The sequence below is a fragment of the Cryptosporidium andersoni genome, assembly GCF_001865355.1.
Source record: "Cryptosporidium andersoni isolate 30847 chromosome Unknown contig_41, whole genome shotgun sequence".
Classification (NCBI taxonomy): Eukaryota; Apicomplexa; class Conoidasida; order Eucoccidiorida; family Cryptosporidiidae; genus Cryptosporidium; species Cryptosporidium andersoni.
In genome coordinates, this window is record NW_027122826.1 from 41,136 (window position 1) to 53,516 (window position 12,381).

The following is a 12,381-nucleotide window of genomic DNA, read 5'->3' on the forward strand; positions in this document are numbered from 1 at the left end:
AAATATAAGCGGTAAAACCCATAGACTTAGTTTTAGTAATATTCATTAACATAAAGGAAAATTCAAGAAAAATTATAATAGTTCAAAACCTTTTTTAATATATATAACAGTTTAACTAATTCCAAATATTAAAAATATTTATAGGTGATATTAAAGAAATACAACTTGCTCAAAATATAATTTTATATTTAATCAAAAAGTCCCTATTCGTATAAATTAGTGTAATTAAATTATAATCTATAAAGTTATACATCTACTTAAAACCATAAATATCCTTATTAACAATAAATAGTTTTAATAAGGGTGCAATATTTATATCTACTCCGGTACCCGTAATTAGCGCTATAATTAATATATTTTTAGCGCCAATTAAAAATTTGTTACTAGTTAAGTTTTGTCTTCTTGAATTATGTTATCTGGTGAATTATTCTAATATTATTATCTTCGTGTGAATATGATGCATTTTAAAAATATACTTATTTTCTCTATAATTACTATTCTTTCACAATTCTTAGCTAAGGCAGATAAGTTAGAAGAACTTATTAAATATTGTGATAACAATTTTAATGGTCTTGTAATATTTAATTATACTGGATATCAATACTATGTCTTAAATGACTCAAGATCATATGATTTAATTATATTATATACAGGTACTTCTCAATCCTGTCAGGGTTGTATCCCATCTACCACAAATTATGAAAAAATTGCAAGGAATTATTACAACCAAGAATTTAAAAATAATCCCAAAATAATTTTTGCTATAGTTTATGTTGATAGAGTAGAAAATATTATGACTATTCATGAATTAAGGAATTTACCTGCAATAATATATATAGAATCAACTAAGAAATTTACATCTAATTCCTTAACTTTTAGAAGAGATAATCAATGGAGAATACCAGAACAAAAAGATATTTCTACTAATGCAATGCTTGGATTTATTAATAAAAAGACAGGAATGAATATTACAATATATATATCATCTAAAGAAAAAATATCTAGACTTATATCTTTGTTTATAGGTTTAATATTAATTACTGTAATATTTTGGCAACTTGTTCTTCTAATAAGAAGGAAACCATTTATTATTATGATTATTACTATTATTATTTGTTCAATATCAATGTCTGGTATGGTATATAGTATCCAACATGGTAGAAAACAAGCTAATGAGTTTTTTGTAAGAAATCCAAGAATACAAAATATGGCTGAGGGTATTTTAGTATCTATTTTAATGACAAGTGCATCTCTTATACTCTTTTTAATTCCATTTCTCTTTAATAATAAACTCAATTTTAAATTCTTCAGAATACCACGTTGGCTATCCCCATTATTTATTGCAGCATTTGTTTCCACATTAATATCTATACATTATGCATATACAACTAAAGTAGGGTGGTACTCACCAACATTTTATCCACCAGATGGTTATCTAAAGGGTCCTCTCAGAGTTGATAGAGGGAACTCATTCTAGTAAATTTAGTTCTAAGGAAACATTAACATTTTAATTAAGGACAACTCACAAATAAAATTTATAACTCTAATTATCTAACATTTTGTGGCGTTTAGTAACGCCTATCTAAGACTTTCTAGTATAATAGCCCGATTACTACATTGTACTTATACAATGGCAAGATTAATCAGCTCCATATTCCCAACAGTCTCATAAGATTATTACGAGCACCATCTTTGTTAATGAGTTTTATCTCTTCGTGACAAAACATAATATTGTGACAGTTTAACCACCAAAACCATATAATGTTTTACCCTGTCTCTTTAGAGCATGAACTACATCCATAGCTGTAACAGTCTTACGCCTAGCATACTCGGTATAAGTAACGGCATCCTTTATAACACATTCAAGGAATGTCTTTAATACACCACGAACTTCTTCATAAATAAGCGCAGAAATACGTTTCACACCACCTCTACGTGCCAAACGGCGAATAGCTGGCTTTGTTATACCTTGGATATTATCACGAAGGACTTTGCGATGACGTTTAGCACCACCCTTACCTAGACCTTTACCTCCTTTGCCACGACCAGACATTTTCTACTTTCTTGAATATCTCTAAATATTTACTTCTATTAGATGGAGTTCGAACTAAACTGCGCTCGACTGATATTAAGATTTTGTTCGTATATTAGCTATTAAGGGGGTTTATCTAAACATTTCCACACTTTCATGTGGAATATAATCGCGAATACGTACGTAACTCTCCTGTCTATAGTTTTATTTCAGTGGATATAGTCCACAACATTTTGGCGGTAAATATTTTTAAAAATCCCGTCTTTACCGGGTATTTATTCCACACTATTTTGTAAAATTGGATCTACAAATTATATACTAAATTTTTTTATATTATTTACAAAATATATTTATATGAAATTTGTCTCATTTATATAAATATCCTTACTATTACTTTTTGTTATATTTATAATATTCACAATACTTTTTTTTCTCTTTTATTATTTAATATTGTAATGGCGCTTAAGTGACTTTACAATAATCATCCCTAAGTTCCGAGTTATTAGTCTTATTATTATCTTTAAATGTTGTTATTAACAATAAAATATAATGGCAGAACATCTTGCACGTATTATTGGAACTGAGGAGGATCGTGTTAATTGTCCATTTTATTGGAAGATAGGAGCCTGTAGACATGGTGATCAATGCAGTAGAAGTCATTATAAACCAACAAATAGTCCCACAGTAATTATTCGTCATATGTATGAAAATAGTCCTATAAGTTTAGCAATTGCTGAAGGTCAAGTTGTTGATGATAAATTAGCTGATAATGAATCAGATAGATTTGAGGAATTTTATGAGGAAATATTTGAAGAATTAGCAAAATATGGTGAAATCTCAGATTTACTTGTTTGTGATAATATTGGTGATCATATGATTGGAAATGTCTACGTTCGTTATACTAATGAAGAATATGCTAAAAGTGCTTTAGATAAATTAAAAGGTAGATCATATTCAGGTAAACTGATTGATGCTGAACTTTCACCAGTTAGTGATTTTAAAGAAGCACGTTGTAGACAATTTATTGATGGATGTTGTAATAGAGGTGGTTATTGCAATTTTATGCATATTAAACATATTCCTAGATGCGTAAAAAATAAGATTTTTCAACAAATGTATAGGGATCATCCTGAATATTCTAAGAAAAATAAGTCTGATAGATATTCAGATTATAGACACGATGATTTAAAAAGGGAATTATTAGATGATGGTAGATATGATTATACAAAACATACAAAGTATATAAGACAATCATCTGAGGAAAGAAGGCAAATGATTGAAATGTGGAATAAACAACGAAATATTAATAATCATTAATATTTATTATTATAAATATATAAGATACATCTACTAACTTTTTTTTTTTATTAATTTAAAAAATTATTAATTAAATATATAACTATATATCTTTCATAAAACAAAAATCTTCCTAACTTGTTAATTTTATATTAAAATAAAACTAATCTAAAAATATAAAATATTTAATATATATTCAATTTATATTAATATATATTAAATATTATTTTTATTTATATATCATTGTTTTTGTAATATATTCATAAAGTTTATTATTGTCATATATCCTATTAATTTAAGTAGATGAGATGGCTTTAAATATAAACATTACTATTACAAAGATTACATAATTGTTTGTTAAAACATTTACTATGTACTGGTAATCGGCAATGTGAACAGATATAATTATTTGAAGGTTCTAATATATCACCACATACAATACATTCTAAAATTTTATCTGAATTCTTTTCACGACAATTGATACATATACGAACATTAAAACGTTTATCTATAGACCTCAAATATGAAGTGTCTCCCTCAATTTTATCTTCAATATTATATTTAATATTACCCTGACAAAATGCACAAACATAACAATCATCACATATCCAAATCCCTTGAGGTACAGAATCTAAAGTAGGATATAAACAATAAATATGGAATGCTCTATTACAAATATCACATAATACTTGATAATCTTCACGATCACTTTTTCTACAAACAATACAACCATTACAATTTGAACAGATCCATTTAAAGTTATTTATACTATCTTTTTCAATTGTTGGATCACAACAAGTTAAATGATAATTTTTTTTACATATACTACATTCTATAAAATCCTCTGTATTATTACTTCTAAATGGATTGTTCATACATTTATAGCATTTAGATATATTAGTTTCAATTTTCTTATTCATATCCATTTGATGTTTACGCTTTAATTCTTGAATATATCTTTCATTAAAATTATTTCTTTCTCGTTCTACAGTTAATTTTACTTTTTTAAGATACTCAACTTTAGGATTTGTATGAATATCAGAATATTCTGCTAATAACTTCAATAGATGTATAAAATTTGTAGAAGGTAGAATATTTTGAGATAGTGATTCAAAATCATCAATTTTATGAAATGAATAAGATTTAGAACCTTCATAACATGTACAATATGTTAAGCCTGTATACTCACATCTTAGATGATATTTATTAGAAAATATATTTAATTCATTCATTTAAAAGAAAAAAATAAAGGGAATTACCATATTATATAATCTTATATATATATAATTTTAACAAAATTATTAAGTAAAACCTCTTTAAATATTTTCTTAATAAAAATTATAAAATTAAATATAAAATTGTGGAATAACTAGTAAAATATAGCTAAGAACTTTCCTTTTTTTGTCCTTTAAATAAAAAAAAACCGCTGTTAATGATACACTAATCCTTAGATCAAATTCAATTTTTGTAAATTTTGAATAATGATTGATGAATTCTTTATATTTAATAAAGGTGGCTTAATATTATGGTCTTATAAAGGAAATAATGAAAATAAATTCACTTTATATTTGGAAATTCTTAATAAATTAATACAAGAAGTATTCCTAGAGGATAGACTCTCTTTAAAATATTATGAATATGATATTTATAGAGCTAATTGGACAATCCTAAATGATAGGAATTTGATTCTAGTTGTAATATATCAGGGTATATATTGTTCTATATCATCCTCATCATATATTGATAAAATATTAACTATGTCAAAAAAACAGATCTTGAAAATTTTAAATACAAATTATAATAATAGTGATAATCATGAATATTTTGAATTATTTAGATCTAAATTTGATGAAATAATTCATTTTTGTGATTTACAATATATGACAAAATCTAAAAGTTTAGATGAAAGTAATAATTGTGAATTAAACAAAAATATTTCAAATAAAGGAAAAAAAGAACGCCAGTGGAATCATCAAAAAATAACAAAAAAAGCTATGGAACAATTAGATTATTCACTTAAAAATAATGAAAATGAAATTAAAACAAAAAAATTAGAATTTTATCAAGGTGAATCAGAATCTGATGAATTTGAAGAAAATATAAATACAAAAAAGTCATTTTGGAATAATTGGATAACAAATAATTTTGGTATATTACAAAATAATACTATTATTACTAAAGATATTATTTATAACCCTTTACAAGATTTAAAATCATGTCTAATTGGAAAAAATGTAGCTCCAGAAATAGCTGAAGATATAATCCAATCTATAAATAAAACATTAATCGGTGTTAAAGTTCAAGGGGGATTTACAAAACTTAATACAATATTAGATAATTGTTTAAGAGATACAATTACTCGTATTTTATCACCAAAAAGAATTATTGACGTTTTAAATGAAGCAATAGATGCAAAACGTCATGGACAAATATATTCAATTGTTTTCTTAGGAGTTAATGGTGTTGGAAAATCTACTAATTTAGCTAAAGTATGTTATTATCTTAAAAATAAAGGAAATTTAAAAGTTATGATTGTTGCATGTGATACATTTAGAGCTGGAGCTATTGAACAATTAAAAACACATGCTAATTGTTTAGATGTATATTTATATGAAAGAGGATATGGAAAAGATGCTGCATTTATAGCAAAAGATGCAATATTATATGCTAAAGAAAATAAATATGATATTGTTTTAATTGATACTGCAGGTAGAATGCAAGATAATACTCCATTAATGAAATCTTTAGCTAAATTAGTTATGATTAATAATCCTAATCTTGTTATATTTGTAGGTGAAGCATTAGTTGGTAATGATGCTGTAAATCAACTTCAAACATTTAATAAATTTCTTATAGATCATGCAAATAGGCCTATTGATGGAATATTACTTACAAAATTTGATACAGTAGATGATAAAATTGGTGCAGCTTTATCAATGGTATATTCTACTGGTCAACCTATAATATTTATTGGTACAGGTCAGAAATACTTTAATCTAAAAATTTTACCTGTATCTACTGTTGTAAATAGTATATTTAAGTAACTTTAGAATCATAATTTTTTACTTTATTATTATTATTATTTATTATTCTAAATAATCTATAATCCTTTTTTATCCTAGAATTTTCTAATAAACCTTATATTTCCATTTTTGGCGCCAAAAAAAAGTTTATTAAAAGTGCACCCAAGAAGAATTTTGCATAATCTAACTAAACTAAATAATTTTTAATATTTAAATTTATAATATAGTTAAAATAAAAAAAAATGAAAAATATATGTCTTACAATGTTATGTATATCTTTTTTTACTATTTGTGGTGGATCATATGGTTCTGAATTAGTTATATCTACTATAGGGATTCATAACTTTATATGGGTTCAAATTTTAATATCTATTTTATATGTTATCCCAATTATTACCATTTATAATATTATGTTTCAATCTTTTCCTCAGAGTAAAGATTTAAGTAGTTGGTGCAAGGAATTATTTGGAACTTCTATAAGCTTATATGTTGAATCATTATATATTTTTATGGAATGTGGAATGATTTCTTCACTTATTAGTCTTTCTTTAGTATATCAGAAATCTTTTATGAATTATATCCATATTTCAATTTTTACTCCACTTCAACAAATGATCATATTATCAATAATTTTAACATTATTCACTATTTTTACTTTATATATGATAAATTTTGAAAAATATATAAAATATATGTTAATAATTATTATGATACCTTTAATTTTAACAATTCTTATTTTTATATATAAAATACCAACTTCTTCTTGGTTTATTACATCCCAATTCCCAAAATCAGACAAAATAAATTGGATATTGGCGTTACAATATATTATGTGGCTTAATTTTGGATATGAAAAATTATTTATTATAATTAGAAATAATCCTAATAATATTGAACCTGAAATAATCAATAATTCAAAAATTATTTATGTTTTATTAGCAAATATATTGATTATATCATTAACATATATAATATCACTTTGGTGTGGATGTTGTATCCTTAATTATTTTAATAAAGATAGTGAAGCTTTTAAATTAGGAAATTTTTTTATTATATCAACTTATTTAATTGGTAGAACTCCATTAGCCTCATTAATTGTAATAGCAGCTTGTTTTTCAGTAATAGGACGCATAGCATCTGATTTGGAATATATTCATCTTTTAATTTTAATAAAATGGAAAAATTATTATAATAAAGATATTGAAAATTTATATTATATAAATAAAGGTTATATATCAGCTATAATTATTACTTTATGTTTTATTTTATCTATTTTTATTCCTCAAAAATATTTAATAGGTTCAGTATCAACTTTATATAGTTGTATTATATTTATAACTATTACAGCATTTTTAAAATGTTTATGGAAATTTCAAAATAATTATTATAATCATGAAATTTTAAAATTACCTTTAATTTATAATGAAGATGAAATAAATAATATATCAGATATTCAAAATATTCAAAATGAAGATTTATCATTATTTTCACCTAAGAATTTTGAAGATGCTATATATTTTTTTAATTTACCCTTGAAAATTAAATTAATAATACATATATTTTTATGTGTTCCACCAGTTATTTTTGGAATTATATTATTTTGTAGTTATATATCATTATATTATATTGGACTTATTTTTTTAATAATTATTATAACAGCTATTATAGATCAATTATATTCTAAATATCAACAAAATTTAGAATTTAATTATAATGGGAAAATTGTATTATTTTAATATTTTATTAATTTAAGATTAAGAATTCAATATAATATTAAAGATATTTTAAGGATTACTTCTAATATAATAATAAATATAATTATTATTTATTTATTTAATAAATATATAATAATAATTATATTTATAAAAAGAAAAAAAATCTAGAAATTAAAGATAGTTCATTTTAATTAATATATTTAGAAAATGTATTATTAATAATTGTTATTATTACTATTTAAATAATTCCTATTAAAAAAATTAAAAAGTAATATAGAAGATGTTATATTTAAGATACTCTAAAAACAATATTCATTTTAAAAAAGAAAATCTAATTACAAAATATTTAACACGTTGAAAAGATGTAAAATAAAGATCCTTTAGAAATATAACAAATTGTATATATAAGATAGATTATATTATTTGTAATTGATGTATATATATAAACTAATTATATATATACAGAATATATTATTGAGCTTAAATTCTAAATTATGATATTTATTATTATTAAAGCGTGTTTTCAAATAAGGATTTTTGTAATATCATCAATAGCGGTATAATATTTTTTAAAATTGGAAATATATATTATAGATAATAGATAAATTAATAAATTAATAAACTTTAATGGAAGATATAGAGAGTATTTATAATAAAAAACAAAAGATCTCACGTATAGATTGGTCAATAGTAACAATATCTCGATTTTTATTTCGTATATCTTATATTGGTACTAATTATTATGTAGGTTTATTAATATATAATTAAACAAATTTAACTATTTATATAGTTATATAAATAATTATAATATTTTATAAAATCATTAATTTTCTTTTTTTTTTTTTTTTTAGGGTATGGCGTATCAAAATGAAACAATTCCAACAATTGAAAGGGAATTTTATAATGCATGTTTAAAATTAGAATTAATAAGGAATAGAGAAAATTGTGATTTAATACGATGTGGGAGAACTGATAAAGGTGTACACTCTACTGGTAATTATATTTCTATAAATTTACGAACAAGAGATACATCCCCATACAATTATCAAGAAATGATTAATGGTGTATTACCATGGGATATCAGAATTTTAGGATTTTGTCAAGTTAATAATAACTTTAGTGCTAGATTTGATTGTGATTCAAGAGTTTACAAATATATATTTCCAATAGATCAAATGCAAAATTTTGAACATAATTATTTTCCTAAATTAAATATTAATCATATAGATCAGATGAATAAATCATGCAGACAATTTATTGGAACTCATGATTTTAGAGTATTTTGCAAAATGGATATAAAGAATCGTCCAAATCAGACATATGTAAGAACTATTTATGATTTTAGAGTTGAAGTATTTAATAATAATAATATTTTATCTTCTAATTTTGATAATTCAATTAATGATACAAAATTAGGAGTTATAACTATAATAGGTTCAGCTTTTCTTTGGCATCAAGTAAGATTAATGGTAGGTATTTTGTTTGAAATATCACTTGGTAAAATTAGATCTGAATATATAACCAAATTATTAGATAATTCTATTGATAAAGATGAGATACCTTTTTTTCCAATGGCTTCTGAAATTGGACTTATTTTATGGGATTGTAATTTTAAAGAATATAAAATACCTGCAAAAGTTAATTTAAAAATATTTGCATCATTATTTTCTGAAATAGCAAAGATGAAATTTAAAACATCACTTTATAATTTTATGATTAATAATATAGAATAAATATTAATTTAGATTATTTTAGAGACTTTATATATTTAAGGGATTCTAGAATTTACTTATGTCAGCTTTAATTGACATTATTTATTCTTGTCTCATAAATTTATAATATATAAAGATTTATAATTATATATATTATAATTTCTGTAATAAATATATTTTATGATTTAAATAAGGAATAATTTAAGATTTTTTTTCATATTTTGTATGAGTATATTTCTTGTCATATAATTTTAGAAAACTTTATTTAAAATATATATTAGATATTAAAGGAAGATACTATTTAATATTGTAATTATTTGTTTAGGTAATTTAATAAATCCCAATATATATTTATGTTTATTTTATAATATTTAGAGAATATATTTAAATATTACACACAATTCTGGATGCATGCATTGGAAAATAATTGTTTATCTAGTTTATTTAAAAAAAAAAAAAAAAAAGAAAGGGAAAAGGAAAATATTAGTTATATATATATTTCTTTATTATTTAAGTATAGTTATTTAGATTTCGAAAATTTCCTTTTTTTTGGGGTGAGTGTGCTAGTATAGAGGTGCATGCATAGTACACGTAGTGTAATACCGGTATTATAAATTTAGACAATAGAATCTTTTTACGGTGACAATGGTGATTTAAGATTTTATGTGGTGCAATGAAGCTCCTGAGTATTAAATTAATTATTTATTTGGCTTTAATACTCATGGAATTAATAAATGGTTCACAAATAGATAAATCAAGTATAGCTCTTCTAGCATCTCATTTAATAACAAATTTTATGACAAAACAAGAGTTTTTAGAAGAATGTAAAGTTCAATTACCTATACATAAACCACATTTAAATAAATCTGAAGTTTATTTGCTTTGTTTGAATGCTTTGAAGGAGGTTTCAAAAATAATTGGTGAAAGTTCTTCAGGGAAGTTATTATCAAAAGATAAACTACCAAATATCACTGAAAATATTTTGAATTTTTCCCCAAAAGAAAAAAGGGAAAGAGAACATATTATTAGAGGTTATAAAAGACTCCTTGATCAAGTTGTTGATATATTTTACAATGATTTATATTTTGACGAAGATTTATTGGAGGAAGATAACGATTTGATTTCTAATTCTTTGAAAGAATTAGCTATAAATGAAATCACTAATTTAAATAATAATGATTTAGAAAAATTAAAGGAAAGGAGTACCCCTACAAAATATAGTAAGATAGAGTATCCAGAACAATTATATCCTTTAGCAATTGAAGTTCTATTAACTCTAGATTATGATGATTTGGTCATTTGGGAATCATTACCACTTTTACTGCAAGTTCGTATATTAAATAATTATATTTTATATCTTTTAATAGAAAAGAAGTTAAGTTATTCAAAATTTGAAAATCATAAACTATTTGTTAATGCTTTTATTTCATCAATGAATGCTCCAGAGAAATTAGAGATACCATCAGATGAAGGTATAAGAGAAGCTAGAATGGAATTATGCAAATTAGGTATACTTTATAAGCCTGGAATAGATATAGAACCTTTTAAGACTTTATTTAGTGTCCCTAAGCATTCCCTTGATATATGGAAAAAATTACCATTTGAGCTACAACTTGAGCTATTAGTAGCATTTATTTATAGTATTAGAAATAATAATGATTTGGAATTAAATAATAAATATCTGTTTTATAATTTAAGGAAAAATAAATTTCCAGATGGTATACAAAATATAGTAAAGCAATATTTGCTAAAAAAATTTATTATAGAAGAGAGTAATATAGAGTTAGCATATCAACATTTTAGGAAGATATTGTTTTATGCTTACAAAGTAGGAATGAAGGATTTGCAAGATAAAAATTTAGAGGATACAGCAATAGTATTACAAGATCCATTTGCTGTACTACAAAAAATTAATATTCCTAATAATTCGGAAATAAAAGAGGAAGAAGCAATAAGTATTGCTGAAGCTGCGGTTGAAGAAAATATTGGGGATACACCAATTGATTTAAAAAAAGAAACAGAATCTGAGACATTAATAAATAAGGAAATAAATAAAAACCCCAAAGAAATTAAACCAATTTTGAAAAAACAATCAAAATTTATAACAGACAAAAATAATATTTATAGTAAAATAGAGTATCCACAGAAAACTTTACCAAAAAAAGTAGAACAAAAGTTAGAGACCACTTTATTAAAAGGGTTTAATAAAGGAAAGAATATAAAATCTACTAATTTAGTAGGTGGAATTAAATCAAATTTTCAGGAAAGACCTGATTTAAGAATTATTCCAGTACATGATATTAAGAGTAATGGTTTAAAAATTGTTGATGTCAGTGGTTTTAGTGTTATACCTTCCACTGCAAAATCTCTTTCTTATAGCCCTAAAGAAGGTAGCTGGATTATTAATACTGAAAATAATCAGTTTGAAAAAGACGGTGAACTTAATAATGATGAGAAAATAGAAACTAGTAATGATAATGAGTTTAATGAAAATCAAGGAGAAATTGGAGATAATAATGTAGAAATGAAGGGAAATGAAGGATTTATTAATAATGGAGAACAAAATGAAGATGATAACCTAGAAATGAAGGAAAATGAAGAAT

The 12,381-nt window shown here is 23.2% G+C and overlaps 8 protein-coding genes across 8 annotated transcripts; 6 read left to right on the top strand and 2 right to left on the bottom strand.

The window, feature by feature from the left end:
* Positions 1 to 454: 454 nt before the first annotated feature.
* cand_009970 (OST3 OST6 family protein) lies at positions 455 to 1,477 on the top strand (the record flags this gene model as incomplete). The annotated part of the gene is made up of 1 exon (XM_067211236.1): positions 455 to 1,477. The coding sequence occupies one exon, from the start codon at positions 455 to 457 to the stop codon at positions 1,475 to 1,477; it is 1,023 nt and encodes a 340-aa protein (XP_067069194.1).
* A 264-nt stretch (positions 1,478 to 1,741) lies between these two features.
* Positions 1,742 to 2,053, bottom strand: cand_009980 (histone H4; the record flags this gene model as incomplete). The annotated part of the gene is made up of 1 exon (XM_067211237.1): positions 1,742 to 2,053. The coding sequence occupies one exon, from the start codon at positions 2,051 to 2,053 to the stop codon at positions 1,742 to 1,744; it is 312 nt and encodes a 103-aa protein (XP_067069195.1).
* A 528-nt stretch (positions 2,054 to 2,581) lies between these two features.
* Positions 2,582 to 3,349, top strand: cand_009990 (U2 SNRNP auxiliary factor small subunit; the record flags this gene model as incomplete). Its single annotated transcript, XM_067211238.1, has 1 exon — positions 2,582 to 3,349. The coding sequence occupies one exon, from the start codon at positions 2,582 to 2,584 to the stop codon at positions 3,347 to 3,349; it is 768 nt and encodes a 255-aa protein (XP_067069196.1).
* Positions 3,350 to 3,642: 293 nt separating this feature from the next.
* cand_010000 (PHD-finger domain-containing protein) lies at positions 3,643 to 4,560 on the bottom strand (the record flags this gene model as incomplete). The annotated part of the gene is made up of 1 exon (XM_067211239.1): positions 3,643 to 4,560. The coding sequence occupies one exon, from the start codon at positions 4,558 to 4,560 to the stop codon at positions 3,643 to 3,645; it is 918 nt and encodes a 305-aa protein (XP_067069197.1).
* Positions 4,561 to 4,809: 249 nt separating this feature from the next.
* cand_010010 (signal recognition particle receptor subunit Alpha) lies at positions 4,810 to 6,372 on the top strand (the record flags this gene model as incomplete). Its single annotated transcript, XM_067211240.1, has 1 exon — positions 4,810 to 6,372. The coding sequence occupies one exon, from the start codon at positions 4,810 to 4,812 to the stop codon at positions 6,370 to 6,372; it is 1,563 nt and encodes a 520-aa protein (XP_067069198.1).
* Positions 6,373 to 6,593: 221 nt separating this feature from the next.
* Positions 6,594 to 8,087, top strand: cand_010020 (uncharacterized protein; the record flags this gene model as incomplete). Its single annotated transcript, XM_067211241.1, has 1 exon — positions 6,594 to 8,087. One exon carries the CDS (start codon positions 6,594 to 6,596, stop codon positions 8,085 to 8,087), a length of 1,494 nt encoding a protein of 497 aa, XP_067069199.1.
* Positions 8,088 to 8,693: 606 nt separating this feature from the next.
* Positions 8,694 to 9,799, top strand: cand_010030 (tRNA pseudouridine synthase A family protein; the record flags this gene model as incomplete). The annotated part of the gene is made up of 2 exons (XM_067211242.1): positions 8,694 to 8,810; positions 8,918 to 9,799. The coding sequence occupies 2 exons, from the start codon at positions 8,694 to 8,696 to the stop codon at positions 9,797 to 9,799; spliced, it is 999 nt and encodes a 332-aa protein (XP_067069200.1).
* Positions 9,800 to 10,499: 700 nt separating this feature from the next.
* Positions 10,500 to 12,360, top strand: cand_010040 (uncharacterized protein; the record flags this gene model as incomplete). Its single annotated transcript, XM_067211243.1, has 3 exons — positions 10,500 to 11,109; positions 11,146 to 12,296; positions 12,337 to 12,360. 3 exons carry the CDS (start codon positions 10,500 to 10,502, stop codon positions 12,358 to 12,360), a joined length of 1,785 nt encoding a protein of 594 aa, XP_067069201.1.
* Between the last annotated feature and the right edge of the window lie 21 nt (positions 12,361 to 12,381).